The 15,186-nt window shown below is 53.2% G+C and overlaps 1 protein-coding gene across 3 annotated transcripts in view; it reads right to left on the minus strand.

Annotated features, from left to right (window-relative positions):
- Positions 1-1,629: 1,629 nt before the first annotated feature.
- The window catches only part of BCL9L (BCL9 like), an 87,258-nt gene continuing 73,701 nt past the window's right edge, over positions 1,630-15,186 (minus strand). For all 3 annotated transcript variants that reach the window (XM_013187116.3, XM_066981192.1, XM_013187118.3), the window contains 6 exons: positions 14,973-15,095; positions 12,508-12,718; positions 11,677-11,761; positions 8,881-11,263; positions 7,749-8,015; positions 1,630-6,311 (listed from right to left, as the gene is read on the minus strand). In XM_013187116.3, coding sequence (XP_013042570.2) covers positions 5,152-6,311; positions 7,749-8,015; positions 8,881-11,263; positions 11,677-11,761; positions 12,508-12,718; positions 14,973-15,095 — 4,229 coding nt within the window. In that variant the 3' untranslated portion in view covers positions 1,630-5,151. The remainder of the gene's footprint in view (positions 6,312-7,748; positions 8,016-8,880; positions 11,264-11,676; positions 11,762-12,507; positions 12,719-14,972; positions 15,096-15,186) is intronic.

Consider the following 15,186-nt stretch of genomic DNA (forward strand, 5'->3'; position numbering starts at 1 on the left):
CTGCCCAGGAACTGTAGCTTGGTTGTTTTAGTTAGCAGAGATCCCGCTGCGCACAGCGGCCATGAGGCTGTGGCAGGCAGTGAAGCACACACCAACAGGCGTGAGGCAGGGAACGCATGAGTGACTGTGTGCCTGGGAGCACTGCAGAGCAGGGGCTCTCCCCACACCCTTGCACAGCTCCAATACCCCCACCCACTGCAACTCGCAGAGTTTCATTTTCCTTATCAAGACAACAACCTACCGCCTTCCCCCAATCTCTCAGTGGGAAACAAATGCTCAAGCACTTCAGCGTCCACACTGCTGACTTCTGCATCGTGGCTCTGGACATGCATCGCCCCCACCACCCAGACCCGCGCACTTGGTTCTTGGCAGCGTCTGCTACCCCAGCTCCGCACGCAGGCAGCAGCGCAGCCCCTGCCTCAGCTCCAAGCAGTCTCCATGAGCCCCACGGCACAGGCCCCACACGCTGCTGTAATCCCAGCCTGCTCTGTTTGCTCCGGTTCTCCCCCAAAGGACGCAGCAGCTACGGCACACACAGGTTTTGCCATGCTACGCATGGCATGCTCAGCACCAGAGGGAACCGTGTGGCTCCAGACGCTAGCAGACAGCAGGGGCAGCCAGTCCTAACCCTAGGTCACCTCTCCACCCTGCAGTCCTGTCAAGACCTTGAGTTATCTCATGCCCAGCCCTGGGCATGCCCACCTACCTGGGAGGTGTCCCGTTGCACCTCATCCTGCCTAGGAGGTCCCCAGTCCCAGCCAGCAGCAGAGGCTGGTTGCTGTCTGCTGCAGGAAAGGCACAGCCTCAAGGCAGCATCCACACCAAGCGCAGGTGTCCCAGGTCCTCCAGGAGCTCACAGACATCTCATGGAGACCAGGAGCTTCTCTTCAGAGGCGCACAGCTGCTGCCTCAGTGGCAGGAGACGGGACCGACAGCGATGGGAACAGTGCTCGCAGCTCAGCTTGGCACTGGACCCCTCACCCTTGCCCATCCCTGCCTGGCACTAGAGGCTGGGAGCAGCCACCAGGCCAGGATCCACAGCTAGGACAAAGGGACCAGCAGCAAGCAAGAGAAGAAAATGAGGCTGCTTCTCCTGCGGCTGTTGATTACTTGCAGCAGTTAAAGAACCGCCTCAAGCCACAGAAGCTAGAGGATGGGCTAGCACGAGGATGGGACAGAACAGCAGCACAGCCTGGACTTACACAGCAAAATCCACAACACGTTAAGGAAGCACGCCAAGCTACATGGTCACGTCTCGCTCAGTCCTGAGGGAGGGAGGCATCACACAAGCAGCTCATGAGGTCCAGATCATTCACTTAGCACAGACTGAACAACTGACCCTGCTGAGAGCAGGGGCTGACCTAGATTTCACAAGATGACTTCAACTGCAGTGAAGTCTCAGCATGTATTAGGCACAGACAACTTTCACATCCCAGAAGAGCTCGTCTCCTCTCAAACAGAGTAGCTAACTGACAGAAAAGTATTTATATTGGGTCCAGCTGGGCTCCCTTATCAGCACCAACCTGCCACAGGTGACATTAGCCGAGCTCCTCCAGGCACCACCATGCTGTGCACACCTGCTTGCAACCCTGCAGAACTTCACACAGACCATCGAAGACAGGCACAAGGTCAGGTTTTGAAATTTGTCTTTTTAATAAAAAGGCACCTATAAAACAGGTCAATACATTACAGGCAGCACAGATACCCAAAAACAAGCCTAAAAATTGTTTCAAATAAAAACCAATAAGATGTCTTCACATATTGTATTTATATATTTATATTTATATATATATTTATATAATGGTACAAAATGACTGGGGAAGTTTCTCCATGGGATGACAGAGAACAGGTCAGTCACCATTACCTCAATGTGAAAGCTAATTCCAGGTGTGTGATTATTTGATGTACTGAAAGATGCTGTTTCCCAACGTTTACTTTTCAGAGCCAGAAAAACATTGCAAAGTCATGGCTAAAACATGGGCAAACCTTTTACTGTGATTAGGTGGAGTCAGTACACAGAACTCAAGCTGAGAAGCCGAGCAATAAACTACAAGACACAAGACTAGACACAGCTCATGGCAGCGGGTAAACTCTGCCCAGGTCTAACAAGGACTCGCTGTTACTTAGCTTCCAGAGAAGCTCCTGCCGTAAGTGCTGATCTCGGGCACAGCTGGGAGCGGTGCCCAGGCAGAAGGTGCTGTGCAGCACCTCATCTCCCTGTGGTTCACCCATCACAGCAGTCAGGGTAGGGCTGGCTGGCTTCACGGCAGGGGGATTTTGAGGAAGAGCCCTGACCGCTGCTCTGAAATCCACAGCTCACAGCTGAAATAATGCCAGGATTTCCCTTTTGTATACAGGCCTGCTGAGTTGAAAGGGTTTGCTTCCTAGTAATTTATCACCGAAGGACAGGACTTCCTCCTGCCATCAGGCTGCCCGCGCCCACGTGCAGGCAGCGGTGGCTCCTCCAGTGCTGCGGAGCAGTGCGCTGCGGGCTCGGGCTGACACAGGGACAACGTGCTGCTGACAGAGTGACGATGGGGAGCCCTAGGCAACTTCTGAGTTGGGCTAGGTGGAGGGGACAACAGGGAAGGTACTGACAGGCAGAGATCTTAACTGGACCGAAATAACAGCTGTCTACAGACAAACAAAAAAGCTTTTTTTTTTTTTTTAATAAAAAATATTATGGCTTTAAACTAACCGAGACTAGCTGGTGGGTGATGAGCAAGGTTCAGGGATGGCACTGGTATTTGGATGTTTACAAGAAAATACCAGCAGCCAACACCCCAAAGTGCAGCCAAGGGAAGCCACAGCCTTTCAGGCTAGTCAAGCTAAGAAAAAGCTGCATCTGCTCGAGCCACATCCTCCCAGATGAAACACACAGTCTGAAAGGATGGAGAATCCAAGCAGCTACAATGTCAGGTCCAAAGCACACTTACTTAGCCCGGGTTGAAGACCATTCCTCTTTGCCCTAACTGCCAAGGCAGGGACGAGCACTTTCCAGGATTGTTCCTGTTTTGCCACTTTTGAAAACGATGCTCAGTCAGATCATAAACAACACAAAGCAGGAGACCAGAGTGAAGTTCTTTCTCAAATCCAGACCCACACTTACAACCTAGTACTGCACTCTACAAATACCCCAATGCTTCAAGGTATTCCTGATTAGACTTTGTGGCTAAATCTTATTACAGATCCAATCAACGCAGACACCGGATTGACATTTCACCACCTGCCAGTCTTTTCTAACAGCTTGCAACACAATAAAAAGCTTTGCCAATCCCTCTCTACTTGACAACCTCCCCTTCTGAAAGCCTTCTCCTCCCTGTGGTTTCAAGTAGGGAAAGGTGAGCGCTGTTACAAGAGAGGTAGTATGCTAAGTCTGGCTTTGCAGAGATAATCCTCCAGCTGGTGTTCATGTGGCAATCAAGTGCCCTGAGTTCACAGTGGGATACCCATAGGGTACACCATGCTGGAACGTGGTCCCTGCAGAGATCCAGAGATCCTGTGTGTACAGAAGTGCATGTGCTTAATCCCACAGTCCCTTCAGTGGACAGACACAGGAAAAAACACTGGTGCCATGTGCAGGAAGACCTTACGGAATGGAGGATGGGAGGGCGAAGCACATCCAGAAAAGCCTGAGTTGTTCAAATGGCTTCCGTCAGCCTAGGAATAAGAACCTCAACCTCTTATATCAGAAACACAGAGCAGCCCGTGGACAGCTCGTGACACACAACAGCCACACAGCTGACACCATACAAGACAACTCTGATTCTGAGATGTAGTATTGCATGCAGGGACAGCTCATCTTCAACAGCTGGCCCTCTACAGTGCAGTATGTCAGGGCTGCAACAGGTAGCTCGGGGCAAGATGGAACAAAGACTGCCTATGAAAGCCCAGATGAAGACAGGCAAGTGTGATGAGGAAGGAAGACCTGGGAGACCATTCAACAGCAGAGGTAGAGGGGACACGTTGTGATCATGGAGGACAATGGGTGGGTAAAGGACTGGCGCAGGAAGGCTGTAAAAGGGCAGGGCTCCCAGCTGGCCTCTCCCGGAAGCACAAGAAGAAACCATCCAGCTCACCTCGCACCTATCCGTATGCCACCCTGCCCACAGGACACACCACAAGAAGAGACTAGAGATGGCACAGCTGGATGAGACCTTCGGGCCCAGCATGTTATTATCTGCAGAGCCTGGATCCCTGCTGCTTCTCTGGCCAGCCAGCTGGCATTCTCCCTTTCACAGCCAAAGCAGCTTCACCATGGAGCAGTGACAGCTGGATCCTAAGAAGCTATGGCCTCTGCCCGGCCAGATGAGCGCTGCTCCAGTGACTGGGGCCACAGTTCTGACCTCCCCAGTGGTCCTCAGTCATTGGTTGTGTTCTTGTGCTCAGCACAGACTCCACAGGGGCCTAAGATCTGCATGAAACCGTACACCCTGCACATGCAAACTGTTCAAATGCATGAATAACACAGGTTTGACAAAGAGTCACCCTATAATGGAATCTCTCAATGCCCTGTGCACCCTGGGGGATCCTCCTGCCTCCCCCAAGGAGAGCTTTCAATCCTTGTACACTGTTGCCTTTAGCATGTTTTTTGTTCTTTTTTTAAAACATGTTTTCAGGCTTCTATTAAAACACAGAAATACAGAACAATTAAAAACCAGCACAAGTTTTGCCTTTCTCAGCGACCTATTTACAGCTAGTTCCAAAAACCCTCTTGCGCATTTTGGTTGCTTAAAAGGAAAAATAAAAAGGAAAAAGGAAAAAAAGGAGAGAGAAGGAAAAAAAAAAGAAAGAAAGAAAAACACTTGAAGGAGGAAAATGATAAATGAAAACTTTACAAACTGCCACAGGGCCTGGAAGTCCCTGGACAACACACAGGGTTCAAAATTAACAGCCCCACTCCCACTCCCAGTCCCTCCACCCTCCCCTTTCCCCTCAAAAAAGGGAGGAAAACAAAAGAAAAAAAAAAAAGAACAATTCACATCAAGTTTACTGCACATGTGGTTTTCTGTAGAGAGGCAAATCCGATATGAAAAGCATCCCACTTGGTGTCCTCCACTGGCATTGGCCCCAACCCGCCCCCGACGAAAGATTTAAAAACGTTTGTACAATCAGGCATGGCCCCTCCCTGTCCCAGTGCACCAGCCATGCTTAGAAAGGCAGGTTTGCCATGTTCCCTGGCCCGGGGATGTAACTCATCTGGCTGTCCAGGGAGACACTTCTCTGCCTCATCTGGTGCGTGACCATTAGGTTCTGCTGCGGCGGGGGCCCCATGAGCGAGCCCTGAGGTGACATCATGTGTCCCGTCTGGGCATACATCTCCCCTGACACAGACATGCTCCTCTGCTTGGCCTGCATCAGCATGAAATTCTGCTGGGCCATCAGGCTCTGCTGCGGAGACATCATGCCCTGGTGCATGCTGTTGCCCATCATGCCCTGCTGGGGCGGTATGCCTGTCCTGCCCAGCATGGGCACTTGTCCGGGATGGCACATGGGCATGCCGAGTCCCCGCTGCACGCCTTGCTGCCCTGGAAGGCTGGGAGCATTCATACCTGGCCGCACAGGGGGCTGATCAGCCATCATGTTCTGCAGGTTCATGAGGTGGAGGTTGGAAGGCTGTGATTTGGGTGCTTGGCTGTCACTTTTGGGGAAATACTGCAAGGTGCTGCTTGGCTTCTCTGACGGGATGATCCTGGAGAGGTCGAACTCAGGGATGCCGGTGGGCGTGGGGCGGATGACCTCACTGAGCTCGGGGTCATTCAGCACCGATGCCACCCCAGGGAGCACGGCAGGGTAGGTCTCACCAATCCGAGGAGGGATGTTCTTGCCCATTATGTGCTGCTGAGGGGGCATCTGGCCGGGCTGCTGGGCAGGAAGGTCGTCAGGTGGCAATGGCATTCCTGGGGGGTAATGCTGCTGCATGCCAGGGCCACCTGCCCCACCAGGGACCATGGGCATGCCTCCTGCAGGAGACTGCATGGCATTGTGGGGCTGCTGCATGCGGGGGAACACGAGCTGGTTGGAAGGAATCATCTGCGAACTGTTTGGCACAGGGCCGCACTGCTGGTTCAGCGAGTCCTGGGGCCCTGGGGGCAGCATCATGGGGTTCGGGGGGGGTACGCTTGCCCCTGGTGCGCTTGGGTGCATAGGAATGTTGGAGCCCAGTGGGTTTGGGGAGGACATCATGGAGGTAGGGGGTGGTTCATGGGAGAGAGGCTGCTGACCAGGCAGGTTCATTCCCATGGGGCTCTGAGAGGATCCAGGTCCCACGGAGTTTAAGTGCAGTTGATTTGTCTGATTCCCTGTCACACCTAAGGAGAAGAAAATAAGAGAGTTAACTCTGCCCACAGACCTCTCGGGGCTGCAAAATCCACACCCTGTGTGAGTTTGCTTTGCTTTCCTGCTCCAAAAGCCCCGAGCTCCAAGTAAGGGGATGCAAGAAGAATGCAAAGCATCAATGTCAGAAAGAAGTGCTCCAAAATCCAGCTCCCTAAGCCCACGAACAGCAGAGAACTATTTCAATTTCGGCCACTGCAATGCTGTCAGCCAGGACTTTGCCACCACAAGAAGCTCCTGCCGGAGAGACAGGTGATATGTCAAGGCCTGTCTGGGAGCAGCTTGGTTTCAGGGATGTTAACAAAACACTAGGGATGTTAACAGAACACACAGGTGCAATTCATGTGGATTTGTAGTTCTTATGGCCCGCTAATTTTATAGTCCCAGATGGCTCGGCATGTTGAAACAGCTCTATGGGGACACCATGATCTCAGCAGGGCACTCAGCTGCCTAGAAGGCATCGAAGAGTGACCCTTCACCACTGCCTGCCTGCAGGGCTAGCCCTCCAGCAAGCTCCTGTGACCACACACTGCTGGGTGGCAAGGCGGAGCAAGACAAGTGTTGGCAGCCCAACACAAGTGCTATCCAGGAGGGAGGAATGTGTTCATCAATACAGCAGAGCAAACAGGGTTTGCAGAGGGGTTCAGTTTCAGAGGCAGCAAATGCATTTGCATGCCTGCGGTCAAACTAAGTAACTTCTTAGCAAAGAGTCAACAAGTTGATTTTTCATTTTGAAAACCACCAAAAATATTTATCAGACAGCTTTAAACTCCAACATCAAGTGGTACAGTCTGCTGGAATTCCCCTTCCCTTTCATGCTGGTCACCAAATGACGAAAGACAACCATTTGTCTAGCTGTCCTCATCAGTGCCACCAGCTAGTGAAGCATGTCTGGCTGTTGCTTACTGAAATCACAACTGTGCTACGACATAGCCTTGCTCATGCAGGCACCTGGCTCCACTCACAACCACCAGACTCCCAAGCCTGGGTCTGAGTGTCCTTGTCTCGCTGCAGAAGAGTACAAGGGTTCCAAGCAGCAGACCTCTGCCTGGAAGTCTTGGACCTGAGACGTATCCAGGTGCAGTGAAAATCCAGGGCCAATATAGCCACACTGAGTGAAGATCATTCCAAAAGCTTCCAGAGCTCATGGAAGAAGAGTGCCTCAAATGCCAGACTGGGTTGTGCCCTTCCAGGCTCCAAACCCAAGCCAAAAGCTGATGGACAGCCTGGGCAGAGAAGTGAGACAACTGTTGCAAGCGAGGGCAAATTTAGGCTAAGAAGGAAGTTGGTGAGGGAACACAACTTGCTATTGCCTGCTTCAACTGTACAACTGCTCTCTTCCAGTTCATCAGACCTGTGGACAGCAACAAGACAGTCCCATCCCTCTAAAGCCCAGCCCTGCAGATACATACCTGACATGCTTCCCGGTGGAAGCATAGGCCTGTCTGGCAGCAGCTCATCATCAGAGGTGGCGATGGTTTTGATGGCATTGTGGTAAAGAGGTGTGGAGCTGGGCATAGCATACTTGGACATCTGAGACATCATCAGAGAAAGGGGGTTCTGGGAGGGGGATGGATCTGGAGAGGAAGTAAAAGGCATATTGGGATTCATGGTGCTAGAGGCTGGTTGGTTACTGGCTGGTGCCGAAGAACTGCTCCTGGGCCCAGAAGGGAGAGAACCTGCAAGCAAGAAAGAGACAGGTCAGTACTGCCCACATGCTGTAGCTTGCTCCTGTCAGATAGCAACCCTATCTCCTCCTTACAATGGCAGCCATCAGAGAAGGCTGCAGGACAGCTGGCAAGGCCTGGAGTCCTCCAGACTCAGAGGAGGCTCATGCTCCAGAACTGTAATGGACTTCCACTTCAAATTGCCTGACTTCCCAACTCAAACAGAGCATGAGCTGCTGCTGAATAAAAAGTTGTTCCATTTGCCCTTCCATCTACTCAAAAAGGCCCTATCTGGACACCTGCGGGAAAAAAATCTACATAAAAAGTAGGGGCAGACATAGACACGAACGTCTTCCCACTCCTGTGAGAGCATGCCTGCGGTCATGAAAGAAACACCATGGGGAGAAACAGCCTAGCAAAAGGGTGGCAAAATGCAAAGACATGACAAAAATACAGTCCTTGAGTCATTCCAATGCAGGGCATCACTCCCATGGCATCTACCCCAACTCCTGCATGTAGCATCTCTCCAGGCTTGCGACTGTCACCTCTGCTGTCAGGACAGAAACCGCCCTGCTGTGCCAGTAGGCAGTGGCTGTAAACACCCTCTAGGCTGCCTGCAACAAGCAGCCTCGCGAGCAGAGCAGGAAGGAGAGCAGGAGCATGTGCTTCACAGCGTACAGGGAGCATGAGACTAGAGCTGGCAATGTGATCACAGCCTGTCTGAGCACGCTGGATTTGTGGGATGGAAACCACAGGAGCAGAAGGTAACCAGTGCTGATCGTAAGGAGCCTTTGATCACAGAGTGCTTGTTCCAGGATTCAGGATGTCCACACACTCGCCAAAACCATGCACGCTCCCACACAAGATAGCAACGTACCCTGATCCAGTCCTGCCATGGAAGCGGAGGAGTTCATGCTGAGTGTCTGCTTGCTCTGGTTGACTCCTGGGCTGGGCATTGTGGCTTTGGGAGATGGCACCCAACCAGGGGAAGGAACAGCCATAGAAGGGGACTTCAGGCGGCTTGGTGAGCCAGTCGGGGACCGGACGTTAAGTGAGGAGCTCATCACCTGGGGGGACTTAAGGGGTCCAGACTGGTTAGAAGGTGGCATGCTGACCATCTGTGAGGGCGTTTGTGGGGACTTGAGGTTGGCAGAAGGGGAAGTGACCAGTGGTGAGTGCACTTGGCTGAGGGTGGGGGACTTGAGGTGACCCATGCTGGGGGAATTCATCTGGCTGATGTTGATGGTGAGGTCAGAGGGCCGGCGGCCCAGCCCCCGGGAAGGTGCTGGATGCATGTTGGCCAAGTTGCCCCCTTGTGCAGGAGTAGGATTGGTGGCTGGAGGCAGAGGGATGTGGCTGAGTCTGGTGGTGCCGCTGATGCTCCCAACAGGCATGGTGCCCTGCTCAGGGCTGAACATGTCTGAGGTGCTGCCCATCTCCTGGGGCATGTTGGGGTACGGTCCTTGCCCGCTTGAGAAGCCTTGTTGTCCTTGGCTGGGGAACTGGGAGGGAATCACCATTTTCTGCGCCCCCCCCAGCATAGCATTGCCATTGCCATTCTGAGCCCTCACCCTGGCCAGCTCCTCTGGGCTCATACCCTGGTGGGCCATCATGTCCGGGCCCCTCATCTTCTGTGACATCATCATCTGCTGCTGGGGGGTCATCTGGACATTGAGGTTCATGTTCATGTTCATGTTGACATTCATGTTCATGTTGAGGTTGCCAGGGCCCATGGGTGCATCCATGTCCCGAAGGCCTGACTGGCTCATAGGGGGGCTCAGCATCCCCCGAGTGCCTGCAAAATCCATTCCCATTGGGGCACTGCTCAGGGTATCCCCTGTTATCTGCCCAGCAAACATGGATTGATCCATCTGCCTGTGAGCTTGTATCATCCTCTCCATCTCCATACCCTGGCTCATGGAGTTGCTGGACATCCCCATGGGCCTCTGCATTGCGACTGGGCGTTTCTCCATCAGCTGGTGCCTCAGGATCTCCTCCCTGGCACGGGGATTCATGAACCTTTCAGGGTCCCCTTGCCCTGATGGGTACGGCAGGGAGCCTTGTGGAAAGTTCCCAGGGCCTCCCATAGGAGGCAGATCATCGCTCCATCCCATGCCAGGCCTGACTGGCCTCTGCATAGCATTCATGGGCCCAAGAGCATCCAAGGACATGTTCTGCATCCCTCCAAAGCCAGAGACTCTCTGCATTTGATTTCCAGGGAATCGTGGCCCTGGGAAAGGTGGCCCTCCCCTTAGCTGCATAGGGTCCTGCACGTCTATAGGTCCCCGCAGCTGGCTGCCCATCCCTGCTGGCCACTGCTCTCCAGGTTTGCTGTGGTAAGGTGGTGGAGGCCCACGCATCATCATGCTGCCCATAGACTGTGGAATCATGATCTCCTGCATGGGCCGTCCATGGATGCTGATCTGCTCCTCTTTCCGGCGCTTCTCCTCATAGTACTCTTCCTGCAGCTTCCTCCAGGCCACTTGCTCTGGTGTCAGGCTGTCCTGGTTCAGCCGCTGCATCATCATGTTCATCTGCTGCCCCATATCAGTGCCTGGATGGTGGGGTACCTCATGCTCCAGGCTGGGGCCACCAAGGCTCTGGGTCTGGGAAATCATGGACTGCAGAGGCTCTTCGTACTTCTTCATGCTGGCAGGGGGTACGGGTGGCTGGGCAGGGGCAGCCTGTGGCTGAGGGGCAGTCCCACCCTCACCTGTGGTTTGGCTGGACTTCATGAATGGCTCAGCCTCCCCACTGCGCAGCAGCAGGCGCTCAATGTCCCGCAGGGTCTGCAGAGAGCGCTCTCGGTGCTCCAGCTGCTCCTTAGAGAGCCCCTCTGAGTTCATAGGGTTTCTGGGGCCCAGGCCTGCCTGCCCGTTCCCCTGCATCCCTGAGCCTGGGCCCTCACCGAGGAGGCTGGAGCTGGATGTAGCAGAGTCCACTTGCCCCGGCTGCATGGTGTTGGCAGATGCAGTGGGCGTATTTGGGTGGTTATTTCCGGGCTGGTTGCTGGCACTGTTGTTTCCCAGAGAGTTGGGAGTCAGATCTCTCCGGACATCTTCACTTGTCCCTTCCTGGGGCAGGGTGCTGGGTGCAGGCAAAGCTGTTTGACTGATGGACTGAGGTGGAGGAGGAGGCTGTGGTGGGGGAGGCTGTGGCTGACTAGCTTGAGGTGCTGGTGGCTGGGTCTGTGGAGTGTTGGCAGCAGGAGGGTTAATCGGAGGCTGCTCAGCAACCCCCAGCACTTTATGAGCTGGTGCCTGATAAAGAAAAGGGAAGCCAAAGTGAGCAGGAAAAAACTGTGTATGGTCTTCCCCATACCCTAAAGGAGACTACCCTGTCCCAGAAACACGCCACATGGCTGCTCTGCCTTCATTCCTCGTGGGGAAGAAGCAGGCCCTATCACATGTTCTAGAACTCCACAGTTATGTATTCTGCCAACATGGCTGCAGGGCCACATGTCATGCCCCATCCCAAACTCTTCACAGCTTACAGCAACCAGGACTCACTCTGAAGAGGTTTCAGAGAAAAGCAGCTTCCCACACCACTGAAAGGGAATTCTGATGCCCCCCTTCCTTCACAGATGAGTCAGGAGCTGGGAGAAATGGCCATATCAGAAGGGAAGGGTCAGCAGCACATGCCAACAGGAGCGTTTGGTCCATAGTTGGTATACCTGGTCTAACTTTGCCCGCGGGACGTTTTGCTGATGATAGGCCAGAATGGAGTCAGCTCGGCCCTGCAAGACAGCTTCCGCAGCTCTGGGGAGAGAGAACCAACCACCCAAGATCAGACATTGTGCCCCATCCCAGGCCCCTGGTGCCACCTCCTCTCTTCAGTCCTATGGGTACAGGGAATGCTTAGGAGGCAAATGAGTAGGGACGATATGCTCAGAGTCCTCCCACCTGTCCTGCACAGGCCACGGTGAGGTTCTCTAACTGAAGACCACTTGCCTTGGAATTTCCCTCTTCCCATGTTCTGTGCTGGGCCCTCTGCTCTGCTTTGTGCCTGTTGCTCCACACTGCCTTAAGGGTGGCTTGTTGCCAAAATGCTCTGGGATCTACCACACAGAATCTATGATCTAACAAGCTGGACTCCTTGGCTGAGATAATGCAGGACAGAAGTGAGGAATCGAGTGGAGAACACCAAGTGTTACGTGGTACTCCTTGTGACACCCCAGCCCCTTAGATGCTTCTGAATCAGTTCAGCAGCTCATACTGCTTTGGGCAAATCTTCAGTTAGATGCTGACTAGATATACTCTACAGTGAACATCACAGAAAGCAGTGCTAGGCATTGTTGAGAGGAAGTGTGCACAGAAGGCAAAGTTCGCCCATTAGCGGTAGCTGCCAGCAAACTTCCTGAACCTCAGCAGGGACCCGCTCTGTGTAACTGAACAGACATGAGACACGTTTGTCCAGCTCTCCTGGAGTCAAGTGCAATATACAGCAGGCCGCTGTGACAGGCCAGTCCCACACGAGTGGAAGATGGACAGGGTTTCCTGCTTACGTGTTAGCAAGGTGCGTTGTAAAGACGTAAACAAACTGTGAAGGCTGCTTTCCTGTTCCGCTGCCTCCACCTCCTGCACCGTCTGACCGTAAGCCTGGGGCAGCACCATGAGGCGTACTGGAAGAACTGGTCTCGTTCAGGTTTGGCAACGGGTTGGACCCTGGGCCAAGCTGCGAGGCTGTGGACATTGCAGGGTCTGCTACATTACAATCTGTGGGAGCACAGGAGTCAAGTTACTAAAGGCAGCATAGCAAGAGAATCAGAGCAGTCTTTGCTGAATGGCACTGTTTTCTGCGTCAGGAGAATTAACAAAGGGGATGGAGGGAAGGAGGAAGGCTGGAGCAGCAGGCCCTCAGCCACAGCAGAGCAATCAGTCTCTTTGCATAAAGGCCACGCCACTGCAGAGACCTGTGTGAATGGCAGAGCTGGGCATGAAAACGCATCTCCGTGTCAGGGCGCTTCTCTTCCTTGAGTCAGAGGAAAAGCCACCGCGTGCCTGGCAAGGGCCCGGGACTCTGCGCTCCTGACACCGGCAGATGGCAGCACCCAACCAGCAGTCCCAGCCATGGGGGTGGCCGCCGTCCCCAAGCATCCGAGCGGCCCAGTTTTGGTCTCCCCTTCACCTCAGAGTGAGGGGTCAGGCTCACCTCATCTCCCTTCCCACGGCTGTAACAACAGGCACATGGGTAAGCAGAGGAAAGAAGAGATGCTTTTCACCAGTGATAATCATTAATCATCATCAATCATTAAATAATATTTCTAATTAAAAAGCATTGTAAGTAGCAGCACCATTCATCGCTTTCCTCTCGCATAGCTCCATACATACACGCTACAGCCCACCGAGCCAGGCTCCCTGCTCTCCTTTCACCAAGGACCCCCCTGCAGACCCACTCGACACTAACACCAGCAGTCAGTCTGTCGCAAAGCAGTGAAGAGCAGAGACACCACTGGAAATCTGACGTGGGGAGACACGCGATTCCGCCCTGCAGGCCCTTGCCCCTCGTCAGCCCCACCTTGACCAGCTCTAATCAGGCAGATCCTGGAGAAGGCTGTAAAGGGGAGGTGACACTATCCCTGCCCACAAATACAGTCACTAGCCCACTGGAAGGAAATTACTAGCCCACTGCCACCCAACCGACTGGAAGAAGAGTCTAACAGTCTTGGGAAACATCTTGGAGAAGATGGCTATGGTGCACTGGCAGGCACAAAAGCCACCCTCCACTTGGTTGTATACATGTCTGTGTTTCACATCCACCATGGCCCTTGGGTGCCACAAGGCCCTGCCCTGTTGCCTTTTCAATACTTAAACAGGACTTACAAAAATATGGAGAGCAACTTTTTCACAGGCAGATAATGATAGAACAAGGGGGAATGGGTTTAAGCTAAAGGGGGGGGGGGGGGATCTAGATTAGGTATTAGGAGGAAATTCTTCACTCAGAGGGCGGTGAGGCACTGGAACACGATGCCCGGAGAAGCTGCGGATGCCCCACGCCTGAAGGTGTTCAAGACTAGGCTGGATGAGGCCCTGGGCAACCTGAACCAGCAGGTGGCATCTCTGCCCAGGGCAGGGGGGTTGGAAATAGATGATCTTTAAGGTCCCTTCCAGCCCAAGCCATTTCATGATTCTATGAAATATTCTCCCTGCTACAAATTGAAAGTAAACTGAATTCTAGATGCAAAATATCTGAGAGTTTTGATACATTTAGAAAACAGGAGAGACCTACGTTTTGCTGCCCAACACCCTCACAAAACATGCACATTTGCTGACTCACTGCAATATCAAACTGCCACACAAGGGAGAGTGCTGCTTCCAAAGAGAAATAGACATCTTTTTTCTAACATCTTGAACTCTAGTGGACAGAAGAGATGGAAATTTAAGCAACTAGACATGGAAGTTCACAAAACCTTTACACCTACAAAATTTCAAAACATCATCCTAGGCTTTAGGAATAGGTGGGCTTCAACTAATGGCTGTGGCTGGAAGTGGAAGAACTCCCTGAACACCTTCGGCGAGCCCAGCCTTGCCTGAACCATTGTTGAAACACCGAGAGCCTCTTTAGCCTCAGATGCCTTTAGAACACAGCTGCAGAGACCTGGGTGGGTGGCGTGGCAGTTAGCTGATGCAACAAGGGCAATGCACGTGGCACGGTCTGGCTGCCACTAAGGCAAGGGTAGGCCTGTGTGTGTGGCCAGTGGCATCATATTGATGTTAAGCCAGAAACATTTTCAAGATGACAATTCTGTGCTGCTACAGTGGCCAGTGCAACGCACAGTATAGACACCCACCCTCAATACCTTCCCCCTCCAGCATTTCAGTGGCATCTCTGTACAGAACGGGTTCCACACCTCACTGCATGGCCACAAACACTCTCACAGCACAACGGCCAATAATGGCCTGCCACACCACACTCGGAGAGATTTGGCTTTATTCAGGCTTCTGGGTGGGTGAGGAGGTAGGCACTCACTGTGTGCACTGCTGATGGGCTTGTCGTCTTCCTCGCTGTCTGGTCCAGAGCACCATTCGTCCCCACTGTATGGCTGCTTCCTTTCCAGCACACACCGCCGCTTGCTACGGGGAGCTACCTCACCTGTGAAAGGACACAACAATCAGAAGAGCTGATCTGAAGAGACCTGTCAGGGGCTGGGGCTCTGCCCGGCTGCGTGCCACACACTGGGTCA

Source organism: Anser cygnoides, chromosome 21 (assembly GCF_040182565.1).
Source record: "Anser cygnoides isolate HZ-2024a breed goose chromosome 21, Taihu_goose_T2T_genome, whole genome shotgun sequence".
Taxonomy (NCBI): Eukaryota; Metazoa; Chordata; class Aves; order Anseriformes; family Anatidae; genus Anser; species Anser cygnoides.